The sequence below is a fragment of the Physeter macrocephalus genome, chromosome 8 (genome assembly GCF_002837175.3).
Source record: "Physeter macrocephalus isolate SW-GA chromosome 8, ASM283717v5, whole genome shotgun sequence".
NCBI classification, from domain to species: Eukaryota; Metazoa; Chordata; class Mammalia; order Artiodactyla; family Physeteridae; genus Physeter; species Physeter macrocephalus.
In genome coordinates this window covers 77,612,448-77,634,285 of record NC_041221.1, presented here as the reverse complement: position 1 = coordinate 77,634,285, position 21,838 = coordinate 77,612,448, and the positions used below count along the sequence as shown (strand labels likewise).

The window sequence follows — 21,838 nt, the reverse complement described above, 5'->3', positions numbered from 1 at the left end:
TTTTTTTTTTTGTGGTATGCGGGCCTCCCTCTGTTGTGGCCTCTCCCGTTGCGGAGCACAGGCTCCGGACGCGCAGGCCCAGCGGCCATGGCTCACGGGCCCAGCCGCTCCGCGGCATGTGGGATCCTCCCAGACCAGGGCGCGAACCCGGTTTCCCTGCATCGGCAGGCGGACGCGCAACCACTGCGCCACCAGGGAAGCCCAGGTGATCAAATTTAAGTAGTGTAAGAGCATCAGTTTTTCCAAGGTGACTAAAAACAAGGAAAAGCCACTGTTCTACTCCTTTTGGGCCATTCTCTACATAGACAAGTGGCCAAACACCATTTTAAAAAAAGTCTAACAAGTCTTTTTAATTTTTCCTGTACAACTGTACGTGACCCAAGAGAATTACCTATTTCAGCAGTTCCAGAACCAGTAACTTGACAACAGTGCTTTTGTCAAGATCTATGCAGACATCTCCCCCTGGTGGTCACAAGAATCCAAGATGGAAATTCACTCATTTTAACTTGGGCTTTTGTCTTACTTAACCTCTAATGGGCTCCTTATTCCCGCCCCGTAATTTTCTCTCTAGATCTGGTACAGTGTTTTATAATTCTATCAACAATACTATCTAGTAGTTTATTTCAGGAACATGAAATAAAAGACACTAAGTTGAGATCGTTACCCACTGCCGTGATCCACTGTGGTCTCAGGATTCCTTTGGTTTAATCATCAAAAGAATGTAGAGAATGGACTTGAGGACATGGGGAGGGGGAAGGGTAAACTGGGACGAAGTGAGAGAGTGGCATGGACACATATACACTACCAAACGTGAAACAGATAGTTAGTGGGAAGCAGCTGCATAGCACAGGGAGATCAGCTTGGTGTTTTGTGACCACCTAGAGGGGTGGGATGGGGAGGGTGGGAGGGAGACACAAGAGGGAGGGGATATGGAGATATATGTATATATATAGCTGATTCACTTTGTTATACAGCAGAAACTAACACAATATTGTAAAGCAATTATACTCCAATAAGATGTTAAAAAAAAAAAAAAAAAGAATGGGGTTTGGGGCCCAATTGCCCTACTTTGGGTCCACAAATCCAGATCCAGTTTCCTCATCAGTAAAACAAGAAAATTGGACTGGATGATTATTAAAGTTGTTTCCAACTCTTCTACATTCTGTCGTTTCCAAAAGAAGCCCAAGGGAAGGTATGCTTTCAACATGTATTTTTAGCCTATGAAATAATTTTTGCTAATGACAGTCAGTAACTGCCACAGGATGATTCTCCTTAGACTCTTTGTTCCTCTAAAAGGAATACTGTGAAGAAGGATTTGAATATTAGAAGGACTCTCAGAACAAAGTAGACTGGCTTTCAAGAAAATAAGCATGGGTATATGGATTGCTTCAGGAAGGAACAAATCCTTCATTTGTGAGATTACCAAACACATATTTCTGCAATGAAAGGAGTTTTGGAAAATGTTCCCTTACCGTTCCACGTATGTCTCGTCCAGATTGTTGAAGCCCATTGTTGGGCTTCTGAGTTGATTCTGCACAGACACAAGATCGTTGCTCTCCAAGGCCTGGTTTAGTAAAGCTACAGCAGATAGCATTTCCACTGCAATCAAGAGCTCCTCATGGGCCAAGTAGTTCTGTTGGAAAACATATGGCAGTATAAGATCCCCAAATCTACACAGCCTGTGTATGTGATGGGGGTTCAGAATGTACACTTCAAAGAATAAAGAAAAGTCAAAGACTGTGAGAACCCAGGACAAAGAGGGCTCCCTGGCCACCTATCTTTCATTGGCTTTAAAGAACAGGTCAATGGCTTCTGGGTTTTCCTGAGATGATCATTTTGGGCACTGAGTTAATTACAATCCTCAGTTATGATTCCACAAACATCTGCATTGCCATGGCTGATTCCTACTCGCAGCTATTATACTGGCTGCTAACAGGCTCAATCTTACCAAATAATGAAGCCAAAGATTAGATAACATTGTTACTGTCTGCAAGTGCAAGGTAAGATATTAGTATAGCTAATGAATTTCAGTTTGAACTAAGGGTAAGGAAAAGGGGAGAATTTCACCTAAAGATGATAACCCCAGAAAAGTAAATAAAAGTCTTTAAGCCAAGAATATTGATTCTAATTATGATTCTAATTATGATTCTAATTATTCTAATTAAAGTTAGTCTAAGTCACATTTTTATAAATGGGTAGAAATTTTTAAACATACCCTAAGGTCTAGATATTTGAAGAAATGTGAGGTAAATCTTAGTGAAAAGCAAGTAAGGATTGGGCTTACTTAAAAAGTACATCTCAGATTACAGAACACTTTCCCCCTTCAATGTTGTCTTCCTTTTAACCATTTTATACTGACTTGGCCCAACTTCAAAAGGGTTATTTCTTCCATCATACTGAAGGAACATAGACGGAGCATGAAAACAAATTTTTAAAAACCCTGATATCTATCTTTACATTTAGAATATTATATATTTCATAAATATAATGTTTATATTAAAATGCATTATAGCTGATTCTCCACAGAAATCTCTCAGCAAATTGATTTTAGACTAACAAAGCATAATTTTACGTTCCAAAGCAAATGGGAAGAAGGGTTTTTATAGGGAACATATAAATTTTATCCAAATACCTTACATAAACTATGAGTTTAACATATAAGGAAGGTATCAAGTTACAGGTAAAGAGCAGAATGGAATCATTTGAGATTCACCACGAATATCTAAAGTGGTACACAGCCAAAAAGATAAGGACAAATAAAGAAAAAAGGGATGAATGTGCTAGAGTGTAAGTAGCCTTGGGCTTCAAAGCTAGAGAAACAGGGACAATAATATCAAGAGAACCTACGTGCAGCTTAAGGAAATAACTTATTTTTCTTTTATTACAAAATACAGTTGACCGCTGAGCAACACCGGGGTTAGGAGCGCTGAACCTCCACGCGGTTCAAAATCTGCGTATAATTAATCCTCCATATACCTGTCCCTCTATATCTGAGGTACTGCATCCCTGGATTCAACCAACTGCATATCATTTGGTAATATAGTACTTACTATTGAAAAATATCCACATATAAGTGGTATGTGCAGTTCATACCTGTTTAAGGGTCAACTCTAGTATCTATTTATAGAATCATGTCTTAATAAGCAAGGATAAGAAAACAAACCTTACTACCCAAGCCCTTTAGTGACATACACTTTATTAATTTTTTTTTTAATAAAGAATGCCACTTTTTTTTTTAATTTTAATTTTTTCGGCTGCATTGGGTCTTCGTTGCTGCGTGTGGGCTTTCTCTAGTTGCGGTGAGCGGGGGTTACTCTTCGTTGCAGTGTGCGGGCTTCTCGTGGTGGCTTCTCTTATTGTGGATCATGGGCTCTAGGTGCACAGGCTTCAGTAGTTGCAGCATGTGAGCTCAGCAGGTGTTGCACATGCGCCCTAGAGCACATGGGCTTCAGTAGTTGAGGCATGTGGGCTCAGCAGTTGTGGCTCATGAGCTCTAGAGTGCAGGCTCAGTAGTTGTGGCACACGGGCTTAGTTGCTCCGTGGCACGTGGGATCTTCCCGGACAAGGGATTGAACCCGTGTCTCCTGCATTGGCAGGCGGATTCTTAACCACTAAGCCACCAAGGAAGCCCCTACTTTTATTAATTTTTAATTCATGCAAACATTTATAGAGATTTTCATTTTTAAATTATTTTTCTTTTCTTATCATAAAAAACAATATAATGCTATATATTTCAATCTCATTTTTTCCACTTAACAGTAGGGTGTGCAATCTGTTATTAGTTAAATGTGGTTTATCTTCTATATAGATATAGAAGATATCTGTAGTATCTTCTCAGTACTGTAGATAATACTGTGAAACATCCCGGTATACTTGTGAATTGCCTGTTTATGCATTTGGCCTCCTCCTCTTTTGTTTTTTCTGGTGGAGCAGTACTGTTTTTGCTTTTCAGATTCACTGTCCTTCCATGTTTCTTTAGAATTTTAATTTTTAAATTATTTTTTACACTTAACCTTTCATACCGGCAATTTATTCTGTTATGTGTAGTGAGGTAATGTTTTCTTTCCCACATGGTTAAATACTTCTAAGGATTTCATTTTCTCCCCCATGTCTTTGAAATATTAGCTCTTTCATATATGAAATTCTTGGTGCTGCTTCTAGTACTGTTCATTCTGTTGCATTGTTTGGCTTAATCCTGTACTAGTGCATATGCTCTTATTTACTGTGACCTTACATGATTGTAACTGCTTAATACTATTAGCATTGCAAGGAGCACACAATGACAAAAAATCAAAGCCATGGTGCTAATGTTCTTGGTTGCAGACTTCTAGAAATGCAGATTCAGAGCTTATTTTTCTATATCAAAAAACATTAGATATTTAAAAATATTTCATTATCGTTATTAACTTATTCCAAGTTCTTCAAAAATCACACAGAGAATGTGAACAACTAGTTTTCAATGTGTATTTGTGTAGAGCCCTGCCTGCATTTCCCACCTATGCTCTCAGATTCTTTAAGGAGGTGAAAAGCAGGAGTTAAAGAGGAAGGTGGCCGTGGAATTGGTACAGGGAGGCCAATGAGACCAGGGATTGGTACAAGTTAAAGACATTACACTCCCACTCACCTTTCCTCAACAGCACTCCTCATTGCTAGGACTCAATTAACATCTCCGTAACTGGAGTCTCCACTGACTTACCATGGCGTTCTGTTTCTGGAGGTTGAAAAGTTCGTTCTGATACATTGCACCAGCAAAAGGATAAACAGTGGGCAGCTGGGCCTCTGGTTTCTGCAGTGCAAGCAGTGTGTATTCAGGGTCACCTTCCCGAATAACAGCGTTGATGTGGTCCACTGCAGCCAGCCCTGAGGGTCAGAGTGACATTCTGTCAGAACCTGTGCCTTTCCCACTGCAGCCTGACCCAACCAGCCCATATATCCAAGGATTAGAACCTAAGTAGTTACTTTCCATGAACTCTGAAAAGCTGTCATTGGATGGTAAGCGAAGCCTTGGAAACGGTAGCTTGTAATTGGAAGACACTCTAATCCTTGCAGCTAGTCCCTAAAAGAACCTCAGCATTGATAGAGCTGGAGTTATGAGGTCATTCCTGCCTAGCATGACTTCCCTCCAAAATCCTTCCTTTCAGGACCAGCTTTGGAACCATCTCTCCCATGAAACCTTCACAGTGCTCCAGTTCCTGAGGACTTCACACTTTGGGAATTGCCACAGTATTTAGAGCTGGGCCATGTGCATCCTGCAGGCATTGCTCTTTACGGCTCTTTGTGTGTAACCACTGCCTCCCCAAGGAGAGTAAAGACATGTGAAGGCCAGAGAAGCAAGGACTTGCCCTATGGCTCTATCCTCCCTCTGAATCAGCACCATGGGAAACCCACAGGAGGCACTCGGACACACTGCTGCTTGATATGGAATGGTTATTAGTTCTCCAAATATGCTCTCATCTCTTGTGTTCTGTAAAGTGTGATTCTTAGGGAAAAATAATTTCAGATGTTTTAAAAAATATTACAACCAGAATTCATATGATTACATAATTCTGTGTTAGCACGGTAGTCCCATGTGTTAGTATGGTTCTAAGAACCCCAGTGGATGCCTGAAACCATGGATAGTACCAAACCATTTATGTACTGTTTTTTTTCTGTAAATACACACCTGAGATAAAGTTTAATTTATAAGTTAGGTAAAGTAAAAAGATTAACAACAATATACAAAAAATAAAAAGAATTATAATAACATAAGTGGTCTCTTGAAATATCTTTTTTAATTGAGATATAGTTGACTTACAATATCATATTATTTATAGGTGTACAACATAGTGATTCAATATTTTTACAGATTATATACCATACAAAGTTATTATAATATTATTAACTATATTCTCTGCACTGTACATTACTACATCCTTATGACTTCTTTATTTTATACTGGTAGTTTGTACCTCTTAATCCCCTTTACCTATTTCTCCCATCCCATCTACCTCCCTTCTGGCAACAACTAGTTTGTTCTCTGTGTCTCTGATTTTGTTTCTGTTTTATTTATTCATTTGTTTTGTTTTTTAGATTCCACACATACATGAAAACACATAGTATTTGTCTTTTTCGGTATGACTTATTTCACTTAGCATAATACACTCCAGGTCCACCATGTTGTCACAAATGGCAAGATTTCATTCTTTTTTTTTTATGGCTGAGTAATATTCTATTGTATATATATACACCAAATCTTTATCCACTCATTTGCTGATGGATACTTAGGTTGCTTCCATATCTTGGCTATTTAAAATTAATACTACAATAACATTGGGGTATATGTATCTTTTTGAATTAGTGTTTTCATTTTCTTTGTATAAATGTCCAGGAGTGCAATTGTGTAGGTTTCATTTTTAATTCTTTGAGGAAACTCCATATTGTTTTCCATAGCAGCTATGCCAATTTATATTTACCAACAGTGCACAGGGTTCCCTTTTCTCCACATCCTCACCACAACTTGCTATTTCTTGTTTTTTGATGATAGCCATTCTGACAGATGTGAGTTGATCCCTGATCATGGTTTTGATCTGCATTTCCCTTTTCATTAGTAATGTTGAGTATCTTTTCATGTACCTGTTGGTATCTGTACGTCTTCTCTGAAAAAATGCCTATTCAGGTCCTCTGCCCATTTTTAAATTAGATTGTTTTTCTTTGAGACTGAGTTGTATGAGTTCGTTACGTATTTTGTATTATCCTTTTACTGGTCGTATCATTTGCAACTATATTCTCCCATTCAGTAGAATGCCATTTCGTTTTGTTAATGGTTTCCCTTCCTGTGCCAAAGCTTTTAGTTTGATACGCTTCCATTTGTTTATTTTTGCTTTTGTTTCCCTTGTCTCAGGGGATAGATCCAAAAAAATATTGCTAAGACCAATGTCAAAGAGCGTACTGCCTACGTTTTCTTCTAGAAGTTTCATGGTTTCAGGTCTTACATTTAAGTTTTAATCAATTTTGAATTTATTTTTGTATAAGGCAAGAGAAAATGGCCTGGTTTCATCCTTTGACATGTAGCTGTCCAGTTTTCCCAACACCACTGTCTTTTTCTGTTGTATATTCTTGCCTCCTTTGTCATAGATTAATTGACCATATGTATATGGGCTTATTTCTGGGTTCTCTATTCTGTCCCATTGATCTGTGTGTCTGTTTTTGTGCCAATACTGTACTGTTTTGATTATTATAGTAGTAGAGTTTGAAGCCAGGGAGGATGACACAGTTTTGTTGTTTTTTCTCAAGATTGCTTTGGCAATTTGGGCTCTTTTGTAGGTACATACAAACTTTAGTATATTTTTTCTAGTTCAGTGAAAAATGGCACAGGTATTCTGATAGGGATTGCATTGAATCTGTAGATTGCTTTGGGTAGAATGGACATTTTAACAATATTAATTCTTCCAATTCATGAAAATGAAATATATTCCCATTTATTTGTGCATTATTTCTTTCATTAATGTCTTGTAGTTTACAGAGTACAGGTCTTTCACCTCCTTGGTTCAATTTATTCCTAGGTATTAGATTTTTTTGATACAACTGTAAATTGTTTTGTTTTCTCTTTCTGATGGTTCATTATTAGTGCATAGAAATGCAACAGATTCTGTATATTAATGTTGTATCCTGCAACTTTATTGAATTCATGTATTAGTTCTAATGGTTTTCTGGTGGAGTCTTTAGAGTATTATATATGTAGAATCATTTCACCTGCAAGTAGTGACAGTTTTACTTCTTCCCTTCCAATTTGGATGCCTTTTATTTCTTTTTCTTATCTGGTGTTGTGGCTAAGGCTTCCAATACCATGTTGAATAAAAGTGGTGAGATGGGCATCCTTGTCTCGTTCCTGATCTTAGAGGAAAAGCTTTCAGCTTTTCGCCACTTAGTATGATGTTAGCTGTGGGTTTGTCATAAATGGCCTTTATTATGTTGAGGTATGTTCCCTCCCCATCCATTTTGTTGAGAAGATTTTGTCAAATGCTTTTTCTGCATATCATGATGTGATTTTTAGCCTTCATTTTGTTAATATGGTATATCATGCTGATTGGTTTGTGCATATTGAACCATCCTCACATCCCTGGAATAAACTCTACTTGATCATCATGTATGATCCTTTTAACGTACTGATGAATTCAGTTTGCTAATATTTTGTTGAGAGTTTTTGCATCTATGTTCATCAGGAATACTGACCTGTAATCTTCTCTTTTTTTGCAGTGTCTTTGTCAGGTTTTGGTATCAGAGTAATGCTGCCCTCATAGAATGAATTTGTAGTGTTTCCTCCTCTTCAATTTTTTGGAATAATTTGAGAAGGACAGGTATAACTCTTCTTTAAATGTTCAGTAGAATTCACCTGTGAAGCTGTCTGATCCTGGACTTTTGTTTGTTGGGAGTTTTTGTTTTTTTTTAAATTACTCACTCAATTGCATTACTAGTGATCAGTCTGTTCAGATTTTCTTTTTCTTCCTAATTCAGTCTTGGAAGATTTTATGTTTCCAGGAATTTATACATTTCTTCTGGGTTGTCCACTTTGGCTTATAATTCTTTGTAGTATTCTCTTATGATTCTTTGTATATATATATTTGTATTCTTTGTATATCTGTGATATTGGTTGTAACTTTTCTTTTACTTCTAATTTTATTGATTTGGGTCTTCTTTTTTTCTTGATTGAGTCTAAGGGTTTATTTTGTTTATCTTTTGAAAAAAACAGTTCTTAGTTTCATTGATCTTTTCTACTGGGTTTTTTTTGTTGTTTTGTTTTGGTCTCTATTTCATTTATTTCTACTCTGATCATTGTTACTTCTTTCCTTCTACTAACTTTGGGCTTTGTTTATTCTTCTTTTTCTAATTCCTTTAGGTGTAAACTTAGGTTGTTAATTTGAGACTTTTCTTCTTTCTTGAAATAGGCCTGTATTTCTTCTTTCTTGAAATAGGCCTGTATTCCTATATACTTCCCTCTTAGATCTGCTTTTGCTATGACCCATAAATTTTGGCAAGTTGTACTTCTATTTTCACTCATCTTAAGCTTTTTTGATTTCCTTACTGACTCATTGGTTTTTTTAGTAGCATGTTGTTTAGTCTCCACATGTTTGTGTTTTTTCCAGTTTTCTTCCTGGAATTGATTTCTAGTTTTATACCATTATGGTCAGAAAAGATGCTTGATATAATTTGATATAATTTCTATCCTCTTAAATTTGCTGAGACTTGCTTTGTGGCCTAGCGTGTGATCTTCCCTGGAGAATGTTTCCTGTGCCCTTGAAAAGAATGCATATTCTGCAGTTTTGGGATAGAATGTTCTGTAGGTATCTATTAAGTCCATCTGGTCTAATGAGTCATTTAAGGCCACTGTTTCCTTATTGATTTTTGGTCTAGATGTTCTGTCCATTGATGTACGTAGGGTGTTAAAGTTTCCTACTTTTATTATATTATTGTCAATTTCTCTCTTTATGTCTGTTAATATTTGCTTTATATATTTAGATGTTCCTATGTTAGATGTATATAGGTTTAAATATTACATCCTCCTCTTGGATTGACCTCTTTATCATTATGTAACATCCTTCCTTATCTCTTGTTATAATCTTTGTTTTAAAGTCTATTTTGTTTTACATTTGGCAGGGTATATATGTCCATGCCACTCTCTCACTGTGTCCCAGATTACCCTTCCCCCTCCCCATGTGGATAGGCAGGGTGGGAGGGAGGGAGACAAAATAGGGAAGAGATATGGGAATATGTGTACATGTATAGCTGATACACTTATAAAGCAGAAACTAACACACCAGTGTAAAGCAATTATACTCCAATAAAGATGTAAAATAAATAAATAAATGTCTATTTTGTCTGATATGTGTATTGCTACCCCTGCTTTTTTTTCCATTTCCATTTGCATGGAGTATCTTTTTCCTTCCCTTCACTTACAGTCTCTGTTGTCTTTATCTCTGAAGTGAGTCTCTTCACTTCTCCCCACTAAGCTTATGAACCTCAGAGGTATTGCTGGCAATATTAGTTTCTTCCTGTAGGCAGCAAACAGATGGGGATTTTTTTTTTTTTAAATCAATTCAGCCACCTTATGTCTTTTGATTGGGGCATTTAGTTCATTTACATTTAAAGTGATTATAGATAGGTATGTACTTATTACCATTTTATTATTTGTTTTCTGGTGGTTTTTGTAGTTCTTCTCTATTCTTTTCTTTTAAACTCTGGTCTGATGATTTTGTTTAGTGTTATGTTTGGGTTCCTTTCTCTTCTTTCTTTATCTTTTTTTTCTTTTTTTTGGTTTGTGGTTACTATGAAGTTTATATACATACATATATATAGATCTCAACGTATCTCTAGCTCTAGTCATTTAAATTCAAATACATTGTAAAAGCTCGACATGTTTTACTCCCCCTCCACATTTTGTTTTTGATGTCATATTTTACATCTTTTTGTGTATCCCTTAATAACTTATTGTAGTTATAGTTGATTTTATGACTTTTGCCTTTTAACCCTCAACTAGCTTTTTAAGTGGTTAATCCACTGCCTTTACCATATACAGCTGTCCCTTGGTATCCATGGGAGAAGGTTCCAGGGCCTGCCGTGGATACAGAAATCTGCAGACACTCAAGTCCCATAGTCAGCCCTCTGTATCCACAGTTCCACATCTGTGCATTCAACCAACCTCAGATCATGTAGTACTGAATGTACTTATTGAAAAAAAAATTCATGTATAAGTGGACCCACACAGTTTAAACCTGTGTTGTTCAAGGGTCAAATGTATTTGCCTTTACTAGTGAGATTTTTCCCTTCATGTATTTTCTTATTTCTTGTTATTGCCTTTGTTTGGTTTTATTTTTCCTGGGTTTTTTGTTTGGTTTTGTTTTTTGTTTGTTTTGTTAAAGAAGATCCTTTAACATTTCTTGTGAGTTTAGTGTTGATGAGCTCTTTTAGTTTTTGCTTATTGGGGAAATTCTTTCTCTCTCCTTCAGTTCTGAAGGATAACTTTGCCTTGTACAGTATTCTTGGTTGTAGGTTTGTGTTTGTTTTGTTTTTGTTTACGTTTTTCCTTTCAGCAGTTTAAATATATCATGCAACTCCATTCTTGCCTGCAAAGTTTCTGCTGAAGTATCAGCTGATAGCCTCATGGAGGTTCCCTCAAATGTGACTCTTTGTTTTCCCTTGTTGCCTTTAAAATTCTCTATCTTTAAATTTTGCCATTTTAATTAAGACACGTTTTGGTGTAGATCTCTTTGGGTTCATTTTGTTTGGGACTCTCTGTGCTTCTTGGACCTGGATATGTTTCTTTTCCCAGGTTATGGAAGTTTTCAGCCATTATTTCATCAAACACATTGCCCCTTTCTTTCTCTTCTTCTAAACCCCTATAATGCTAATGTTAGTACACTTGGTGTTGTCCCAAAGGTCCCCTAAACAATTCCTATTTTTAAAAACTTTGTCTTATGGATATTCTGATTGGGTGATTTCCACTATTCTGACTTCCAGGATGCTTATGTGTTCTTCTGTATCACCTAATACAGAAGATTCCCTTTTATGTTGATTGATTCCCTTTAATGTATCTTTCATTTCAGTAATTATATTCTTCAGCTTTGATTGGTTCTTTTTATATTTTCTAATTCTTTGTTGAAGTTTCACTGTGTTCCTCTATTTTTCTCCAAAGTTCAGTGAGCATTTTAATGACTGTTACTTTGAACTGTTAATCATGAAAGTTACTTATGTCTACTTCATTAGGGTTCTCCCACCCCTGGAGGTTTTAACTTGTTCTTTCATTTGGAACATTTTCCTCATTTTCTTTGACTTTCTGTGTTTGTCTCTATGAATTAGGCAAAACAGGTACCTCTCCTGGTCTTCAAGGTGTGCCCTTGGGCTTCCCTGGTGGCGCAGTGGTTGAGAGTCTGTCTGCCAATGCAGGGGACACGGGTTCGTGCCCCGGTCCGGGAAGATCCCACATGCTGCGGAGCAGCTTTCTTGAAATAGGCCTGTATTTCTTCTTTCTTGAAATAGGCCTGTATTTCTTCTTTCTTGAAATAGGCCTGTATTTCTTCTTTCTTGAAATAGGCCTGTATTTCTTCTTTCTTGAAATAGGCCTGTATTTCTTCTTTCTTGAAATAGGCCTGTATTTCTTCTTTCTTGAAATAGGCCTGTATTTCTTCTTTCTTGAAATAGGCCTGTATTTCTTCTTTCTTGAAATAGGCCTGTATTTCTTCTTTCTTGAAATAGGCCTGTATTTCTTCTTTCTTGAAATAGGCCTGTATTTCTTCTTTCTTGAAATAGGCCTGTATTTCTTCTTTCTTGAAATAGGCCTGTATTTCTTCTTTCTTGAAATAGGCCTGTATTTCTTCTTTCTTGAAATAGGCCTGTATTTCTTCTTTCTTGAAATAGGCCTGTATTTCTTCTTTCTTGAAATAGGCCTGTATTTCTTCTTTCTTGAAATAGGCCTGTATTTCTTCTTTCTTGAAATAGGCCTGTATTTCTTCTTTCTTGAAATAGGCCTGTATTTCTTCTTTCTTGAAATAGGCCTGTATTTCTTCTTTCTTGAAATAGGCCTGTATTTCTTCTTTCTTGAAATAGGCCTGTATTTCTTCTTTCTTGAAATAGGCCTGTATTTCTTCTTTCTTGAAATAGGCCTGTATTTCTTCTTTCTTGAAATAGGCCTGTATTTCTTCTTTCTTGAAATAGGCCTGTATTTCTTCTTTCTTGAAATAGGCCTGTATTTCTTCTTTCTTGAAATAGGCCTGTATTTCTTCTTTCTTGAAATAGGCCTGTATTTCTTCTTTCTTGAAATAGGCCTGTATTTCTTCTTTCTTGAAATAGGCCTGTATTTCTTCTTTCTTGAAATAGGCCTGTATTTCTTCTTTCTTGAAATAGGCCTGTATTTCTTCTTTCTTGAAATAGGCCTGTATTTCTTCTTTCTTGAAATAGGCCTGTATTTCTTCTTTCTTGAAATAGGCCTGTATTTCTTCTTTCTTGAAATAGGCCTGTATTTCTTCTTTCTTGAAATAGGCCTGTATTTCTTCTTTCTTGAAATAGGCCTGTATTTCTTCTTTCTTGAAATAGGCCTGTATTTCTTCTTTCTTGAAATAGGCCTGTATTTCTTCTTTCTTGAAATAGGCCTGTATTTCTTCTTTCTTGAAATAGGCCTGTATTTCTTCTTTCTTGAAATAGGCCTGTATTTCTTCTTTCTTGAAATAGGCCTGTATTTCTTCTTTCTTGAAATAGGCCTGTATTTCTTCTTTCTTGAAATAGGCCTGTATTTCTTCTTTCTTGAAATAGGCCTGTATTTCTTCTTTCTTGAAATAGGCCTGTATTTCTTCTTTCTTGAAATAGGCCTGTATTTCTTCTTTCTTGAAATAGGCCTGTATTTCTTCTTTCTTGAAATAGGCCTGTATTTCTTCTTTCTTGAAATAGGCCTGTATTTCTTCTTTCTTGAAATAGGCCTGTATTTCTTCTTTCTTGAAATAGGCCTGTATTTCTTCTTTCTTGAAATAGGCCTGTATTTCTTCTTTCTTGAAATAGGCCTGTATTTCTTCTTTCTTGAAATAGGCCTGTATTTCTTCTTTCTTGAAATAGGCCTGTATTTCTTCTTTCTTGAAATAGGCCTGTATTTCTTCTTTCTTGAAATAGGCCTGTATTTCTTCTTTCTTGAAATAGGCCTGTATTTCTTCTTTCTTGAAATAGGCCTGTATTTCTTCTTTCTTGAAATAGGCCTGTATTTCTTCTTTCTTGAAATAGGCCTGTATTTCTTCTTTCTTGAAATAGGCCTGTATTTCTTCTTTCTTGAAATAGGCCTGTATTTCTTCTTTCTTGAAATAGGCCTGTATTTCTTCTTTCTTGAAATAGGCCTGTATTTCTTCTTTCTTGAAATAGGCCTGTATTTCTTCTTTCTTGAAATAGGCCTGTATTTCTTCTTTCTTGAAATAGGCCTGTATTTCTTCTTTCTTGAAATAGGCCTGTATTTCTTCTTTCTTGAAATAGGCCTGTATTTCTTCTTTCTTGAAATAGGCCTGTATTTCTTCTTTCTTGAAATAGGCCTGTATTTCTTCTTTCTTGAAATAGGCCTGTATTTCTTCTTTCTTGAAATAGGCCTGTATTTCTTCTTTCTTGAAATAGGCCTGTATTTCTTCTTTCTTGAAATAGGCCTGTATTTCTTCTTTCTTGAAATAGGCCTGTATTTCTTCTTTCTTGAAATAGGCCTGTATTTCTTCTTTCTTGAAATAGGCCTGTATTTCTTCTTTCTTGAAATAGGCCTGTATTTCTTCTTTCTTGAAATAGGCCTGTATTTCTTCTTTCTTGAAATAGGCCTGTATTTCTTCTTTCTTGAAATAGGCCTGTATTTCTTCTTTCTTGAAATAGGCCTGTATTTCTTCTTTCTTGAAATAGGCCTGTATTTCTTCTTTCTTGAAATAGGCCTGTATTTCTTCTTTCTTGAAATAGGCCTGTATTTCTTCTTTCTTGAAATAGGCCTGTATTTCTTCTTTCTTGAAATAGGCCTGTATTTCTTCTTTCTTGAAATAGGCCTGTATTTCTTCTTTCTTGAAATAGGCCTGTATTTCTTCTTTCTTGAAATAGGCCTGTATTTCTTCTTTCTTGAAATAGGCCTGTATTTCTTCTTTCTTGAAATAGGCCTGTATTTCTTCTTTCTTGAAATAGGCCTGTATTTCTTCTTTCTTGAAATAGGCCTGTATTTCTTCTTTCTTGAAATAGGCCTGTATTTCTTCTTTCTTGAAATAGGCCTGTATTTCTTCTTTCTTGAAATAGGCCTGTATTTCTTCTTTCTTGAAATAGGCCTGTATTTCTTCTTTCTTGAAATAGGCCTGTATTTCTTCTTTCTTGAAATAGGCCTGTATTTCTTCTTTCTTGAAATAGGCCTGTATTTCTTCTTTCTTGAAATAGGCCTGTATTTCTTCTTTCTTGAAATAGGCCTGTATTTCTTCTTTCTTGAAATAGGCCTGTATTTCTTCTTTCTTGAAATAGGCCTGTATTTCTTCTTTCTTGAAATAGGCCTGTATTTCTTCTTTCTTGAAATAGGCCTGTATTTCTTCTTTCTTGAAATAGGCCTGTATTTCTTCTTTCTTGAAATAGGCCTGTATTTCTTCTTTCTTGAAATAGGCCTGTATTTCTTCTTTCTTGAAATAGGCCTGTATTTCTTCTTTCTTGAAATAGGCCTGTATTTCTTCTTTCTTGAAATAGGCCTGTATTTCTTCTTTCTTGAAATAGGCCTGTATTTCTTCTTTCTTGAAATAGGCCTGTATTTCTTCTTTCTTGAAATAGGCCTGTATTTCTTCTTTCTTGAAATAGGCCTGTATTTCTTCTTTCTTGAAATAGGCCTGTATTTCTTCTTTCTTGAAATAGGCCTGTATTTCTTCTTTCTTGAAATAGGCCTGTATTTCTTCTTTCTTGAAATAGGCCTGTATTTCTTCTTTCTTGAAATAGGCCTGTATTTCTTCTTTCTTGAAATAGGCCTGTATTTCTTCTTTCTTGAAATAGGCCTGTATTTCTTCTTTCTTGAAATAGGCCTGTATTTCTTCTTTCTTGAAATAGGCCTGTATTTCTTCTTTCTTGAAATAGGCCTGTATTTCTTCTTTCTTGAAATAGGCCTGTATTTCTTCTTTCTTGAAATAGGCCTGTATTTCTTCTTTCTTGAAATAGGCCTGTATTTCTTCTTTCTTGAAATAGGCCTGTATTTCTTCTTTCTTGAAATAGGCCTGTATTTCTTCTTTCTTGAAATAGGCCTGTATTTCTTCTTTCTTGAAATAGGCCTGTATTTCTTCTTTCTTGAAATAGGCCTGTATTTCTTCTTTCTTGAAATAGGCCTGTATTTCTTCTTTCTTGAAATAGGCCTGTATTTCTTCTTTCTTGAAATAGGCCTGTATTTCTTCTTTCTTGAAATAGGCCTGTATTTCTTCTTTCTTGAAATAGGCCTGTATTTCTTCTTTCTTGAAATAGGCCTGTATTTCTTCTTTCTTGAAATAGGCCTGTATTTCTTCTTTCTTGAAATAGGCCTGTATTTCTTCTTTCTTGAAATAGGCCTGTATTTCTTCTTTCTTGAAATAGGCCTGTATTTCTTCTTTCTTGAAATAGGCCTGTATTTCTTCTTTCTTGAAATAGGCCTGTATTTCTTCTTTCTTGAAATAGGCCTGTATTTCTTCTTTCTTGAAATAGGCCTGTATTTCTTCTTTCTTGAAATAGGCCTGTATTTCTTCTTTCTTGAAATAGGCCTGTATTTCTTCTTTCTTGAAATAGGCCTGTATTTCTTCTTTCTTGAAATAGGCCTGTATTTCTTCTTTCTTGAAATAGGCCTGTATTTCTTCTTTCTTGAAATAGGCCTGTATTTCTTCTTTCTTGAAATAGGCCTGTATTTCTTCTTTCTTGAAATAGGCCTGTATTTCTTCTTTCTTGAAATAGGCCTGTATTTCTTCTTTCTTGAAATAGGCCTGTATTTCTTCTTTCTTGAAATAGGCCTGTATTTCTTCTTTCTTGAAATAGGCCTGTATTTCTTCTTTCTTGAAATAGGCCTGTATTTCTTCTTTCTTGAAATAGGCCTGTATTTCTTCTTTCTTGAAATAGGCCTGTATTTCTTCTTTCTTGAAATAGGCCTGTATTTCTTCTTTCTTGAAATAGGCCTGTATTTCTTCTTTCTTGAAATAGGCCTGTATTTCTTCTTTCTTGAAATAGGCCTGTATTTCTTCTTTCTTGAAATAGGCCTGTATTTCTTCTTTCTTGAAATAGGCCTGTATTTCTTCTTTCTTGAAATAGGCCTGTATTTCTTCTTTCTTGAAATAGGCCTGTATTTCTTCTTTCTTGAAATAGGCCTGTATTTCTTCTTTCTTGAAATAGGCCTGTATTTCTTCTTTCTTGAAATAGGCCTGTATTTCTTCTTTCTTGAAATAGGCCTGTATTTCTTCTTTCTTGAAATAGGCCTGTATTTCTTCTTTCTTGAAATAGGCCTGTATTTCTTCTTTCTTGAAATAGGCCTGTATTTCTTCTTTCTTGAAATAGGCCTGTATTTCTTCTTTCTTGAAATAGGCCTGTATTTCTTCTTTCTTGAAATAGGCCTGTATTTCTTCTTTCTTGAAATAGGCCTGTATTTCTTCTTTCTTGAAATAGGCCTGTATTTCTTCTTTCTTGAAATAGGCCTGTATTTCTTCTTTCTTGAAATAGGCCTGTATTTCTTCTTTCTTGAAATAGGCCTGTATTTCTTCTTTCTTGAAATAGGCCTGTATTTCTTCTTTCTTGAAATAGGCCTGTATTTCTTCTTTCTTGAAATAGGCCTGTATTTCTTCTTTCTTGAAATAGGCCTGTATTTCTTCTTTCTTGAAATAGGCCTGTATTTCTTCTTTCTTGAAATAGGCCTGTATTTCTTCTTTCTTGAAATAGGCCTGTATTTCTTCTTTCTTGAAATAGGCCTGTATTTCTTCTTTCTTGAAATAGGCCTGTATTTCTTCTTTCTTGAAATAGGCCTGTATTTCTTCTTTCTTGAAATAGGCCTGTATTTCTTCTTTCTTGAAATAGGCCTGTATTTCTTCTTTCTTGAAATAGGCCTGTATTTCTTCTTTCTTGAAATAGGCCTGTATTTCTTCTTTCTTGAAATAGGCCTGTATTTCTTCTTTCTTGAAATAGGCCTGTATTTCTTCTTTCTTGAAATAGGCCTGTATTTCTTCTTTCTTGAAATAGGCCTGTATTTCTTCTTTCTTGAAATAGGCCTGTATTTCTTCTTTCTTGAAATAGGCCTGTATTTCTTCTTTCTTGAAATAGGCCTGTATTTCTTCTTTCTTGAAATAGGCCTGTATTTCTTCTTTCTTGAAATAGGCCTGTATTCCTATATACTTCCCTCTTAGATCTGCTTTTGCTATGACCCATAAATTTTGGCAAGTTGTACTTCTATTTTCACTCATCTTAAGCTTTTTTGATTTCCTTACTGACTCATTGGTTTTTTTAGTAGCATGTTGTTTAGTCTCCACATGTTTGTGTTTTTTCCAGTTTTCTTCCTGGAATTGATTTCTAGTTTTATACCATTATGGTCAGAAAAGATGCTTGATATAATTTGATATAATTTCTATCCTCTTAAATTTGCTGAGACTTGCTTTGTGGCCTAGCGTGTGATCTTCCCTGGAGAATGTTTCCTGTGCCCTTGAAAAGAATGCATATTCTGCAGTTTTGGGATAGAATGTTCTGTAGGTATCTATTAAGTCCATCTGGTCTAATGAGTCATTTAAGGCCACTGTTTCCTTATTGATTTTTGGTCTAGATGTTCTGTCCATTGATGTACGTAGGGTGTTAAAGTTTCCTACTTTTATTATATTATTGTCAATTTCTCTCTTTATGTCTGTTAATATTTGCTTTATATATTTAGATGTTCCTATGTTAGATGTATATAGGTTTAAATATTACATCCTCCTCTTGGATTGACCTCTTTATCATTATGTAACATCCTTCCTTATCTCTTGTTATAATCTTTGTTTTAAAGTCTATTTTGTTTTACATTTGGCAGGGTATATATGTCCATGCCACTCTCTCACTGTGTCCCAGATTACCCTTCCCCCTCCCCATGTGGATAGGCAGGGTGGGAGGGAGGGAGACAAAATAGGGAAGAGATATGGGAATATGTGTACATGTATAGCTGATACACTTATAAAGCAGAAACTAACACACCAGTGTAAAGCAATTATACTCCAATAAAGATGTAAAATAAATAAATAAATGTCTATTTTGTCTGATATGTGTATTGCTACCCCTGCTTTTTTTTCCATTTCCATTTGCATGGAGTATCTTTTTCCTTCCCTTCACTTACAGTCTCTGTTGTCTTTATCTCTGAAGTGAGTCTCTTCACTTCTCCCCACTAAGCTTATGAACCTCAGAGGTATTGCTGGCAATATTAGTTTCTTCCTGTAGGCAGCAAACAGATGGGGATTTTTTTTTTTTTAAATCAATTCAGCCACCTTATGTCTTTTGATTGGGGCATTTAGTTCATTTACATTTAAAGTGATTATAGATAGGTATGTACTTATTACCATTTTATTATTTGTTTTCTGGTGGTTTTTGTAGTTCTTCTCTATTCTTTTCTTTTAAACTCTGGTCTGATGATTTTGTTTAGTGTTATGTTTGGGTTCCTTTCTCTTCTTTCTTTATCTTTTTTTTCTTTTTTTTGGTTTGTGGTTACTATGAAGTTTATATACATACATATATATAGATCTCAACGTATCTCTAGCTCTAGTCATTTAAATTCAAATACATTGTAAAAGCTCGACATGTTTTACTCCCCCTCCACATTTTGTTTTTGATGTCATATTTTACATCTTTTTGTGTATCCCTTAATAACTTATTGTAGTTATAGTTGATTTTATGACTTTTGCCTTTTAACCCTCAACTAGCTTTTTAAGTGGTTAATCCACTGCCTTTACCATATACAGCTGTCCCTTGGTATCCATGGGAGAAGGTTCCAGGGCCTGCCGTGGATACAGAAATCTGCAGACACTCAAGTCCCATAGTCAGCCCTCTGTATCCACAGTTCCACATCTGTGCATTCAACCAACCTCAGATCATGTAGTACTGAATGTACTTATTGAAAAAAAAATTCATGTATAAGTGGACCCACACAGTTTAAACCTGTGTTGTTCAAGGGTCAAATGTATTTGCCTTTACTAGTGAGATTTTTCCCTTCATGTATTTTCTTATTTCTTGTTATTGCCTTTGTTTGGTTTTATTTTTCCTGGGTTTTTTGTTTGGTTTTGTTTTTTGTTTGTTTTGTTAAAGAAGATCCTTTAACATTTCTTGTGAGTTTAGTGTTGATGAGCTCTTTTAGTTTTTGCTTATTGGGGAAATTCTTTCTCTCTCCTTCAGTTCTGAAGGATAACTTTGCCTGGTACAGTATTCTTGGTTGTAGGTTTGTGTTTGTTTTGTTTTTGTTTACGTTTTTCCTTTCAGCAGTTTAAATATATCATGCAACTCCATTCTTGCCTGCAAAGTTTCTGCTGAAGTATCAGCTGATAGCCTCATGGAGGTTCCCTCAAATGTGACTCTTTGTTTTCCCTTGTTGCCTTTAAAATTCTCTATCTTTAAATTTTGCCATTTTAATTAAGACACGTTTTGGTGTAGATCTCTTTGGGTTCATTTTGTTTGGGACTCTCTGTGCTTCTTGGACCTGGATATGTTTCTTTTCCCAGGTTATGGAAGTTTTCAGCCATTATTTCATCAAACACATTGCCCCTTTCTTTCTCTTCTTCTAAACCCCTATAATGCTAATGTTAGTACACTTGGTGTTGTCCCAAAGGCCCCTAAACAATTCCTATTTTTAAAAACTTTGTCTTATGGATATTCTGATTGGGTGATTTCCACTATTCTGACTTCCAGGATGCTTATGTGTTCTTCTGTATCACCTAATACAGAAGATTCCCTTTTATGTTGATTGATTCCCTTTAATGTATCTTTCATTTCAGTAATTATATTCTTCAGCTTTGATTGGTTCTTTTTATATTTTCTAATTCTTTGTTGAAGTTTCACTGTGTTCCTCTATTTTTCTCCAAAGTTCAGTGAGCATTTTAATGACTGTTACTTTGAACTGTTAATCATGAAAGTTACTTATGTCTACTTCATTAGGGTTCTCCCACCCCTGGAGGTTTTAACTTGTTCTTTCATTTGGAACATTTTCCTCATTTTCTTTGACTTTCTGTGTTTGTCTCTATGAATTAGGCAAAACAGGTACCTCTCCTGGTCTTCAAGGTGTGCCCTTGGGCTTCCCTGGTGGCGCAGTGGTTGAGAGTCTGTCTGCCAATGCAGGGGACACGGGTTCGTGCCCCGGTCCGGGAAGATCCCACATGCTGCGGAGCAGCTGGGCCCGTGAGTCACGGCTGCTGGGCCTGTGTGTCCGGAGCCTGTGTGCCACAACGGGAGAGGCCACAACAGTGAGAGGCCCACATACCGAAAAAAAAAAAAAAAAAAAAAAGGTGTGCCCTTATGTAGGAGTGCTCCTATGCAGTCTGTATATGTTGAAGCCAGAGTTAGATAAGGGGGCATGCTGGTGCAGCCTTGGTAGGCTGGACAGAGCACCAGGCACTTTTCAATACGCTGTTTCTGTGCTGGCACTCAGAGCAAGTAAGTATGTGCATGAACCCTTTAAGAGGGCGTCTGGTTTTCCGACAGCCCTCTGGCTCTCCTGGTAGTAAGCCCCACTGGTTTTCAAAAAGCAGTTAAGTAGGCTCATCTTCCTGGTGCTAGTCCCCAAGGCTGGAGTGCTCAATGTGGGGCTTGAAGCCCTTGCTCATTAGGGAGGACCTCCATGTTTGTGACCTTCCTTTCCATCTGTGGGTCACACACTGGGGGTATGGGTGCGGACTAGATCACTTCTCTTTCCCTCCTCCTTGTCTTGATGTGGTTTTTCCCTTATATTCTTTTTTAAAAGATTTTATTTTATTGAACTGTAACTGACTTACAATGTTGTGTTAGTTTCTGCTGTACAGCAAAGTGATTCAGTTATATATGTATGTATATACGTATACATACATATATATATTCTTTTTCATATTCTTTTCCATGTTCTTTTCCATTATGGTTTATTACAGGATACCGAATATAGTTCCCTGTGTTACACAGTAGGACCTTGTTGTTTATCCATTTTTCCTTTATATCCTTAATTTTATAAGAGCTGTTCTGCTAGTCCTCAGGTCATTCTCAGAGAGAGTTGTTCTATATGTTGTTGTAGTCTTAGTGTGTCCTTGGCTGCAAGTGAGCTCAGGGTCTTCCTACTCCGCCATCTTGATCCTGCCTACTCAAAATGTTTTATTGTACAAATTTAATGCCTTTTTCAACTTAACTAAGCACTTATCATACATAG

At 36.1% G+C, this 21,838-nt stretch overlaps 1 protein-coding gene across 1 annotated transcript in view; it reads right to left on the bottom strand.

Annotated features, from left to right (window-relative positions):
• Positions 1–21,838, bottom strand: part of IQGAP2 (IQ motif containing GTPase activating protein 2) — a 306,248-nt gene that overhangs the window by 98,450 nt on the left and 185,960 nt on the right. The window contains exons 10-11 of the mRNA XM_007105494.4: positions 4,697–4,860; positions 1,473–1,633 (exon numbers count right to left, since the gene is read on the bottom strand). Of these exons, the coding sequence (XP_007105556.3) occupies positions 1,473–1,633; positions 4,697–4,860 (325 nt within the window). The remainder of the gene's footprint in view (positions 1–1,472; positions 1,634–4,696; positions 4,861–21,838) is intronic.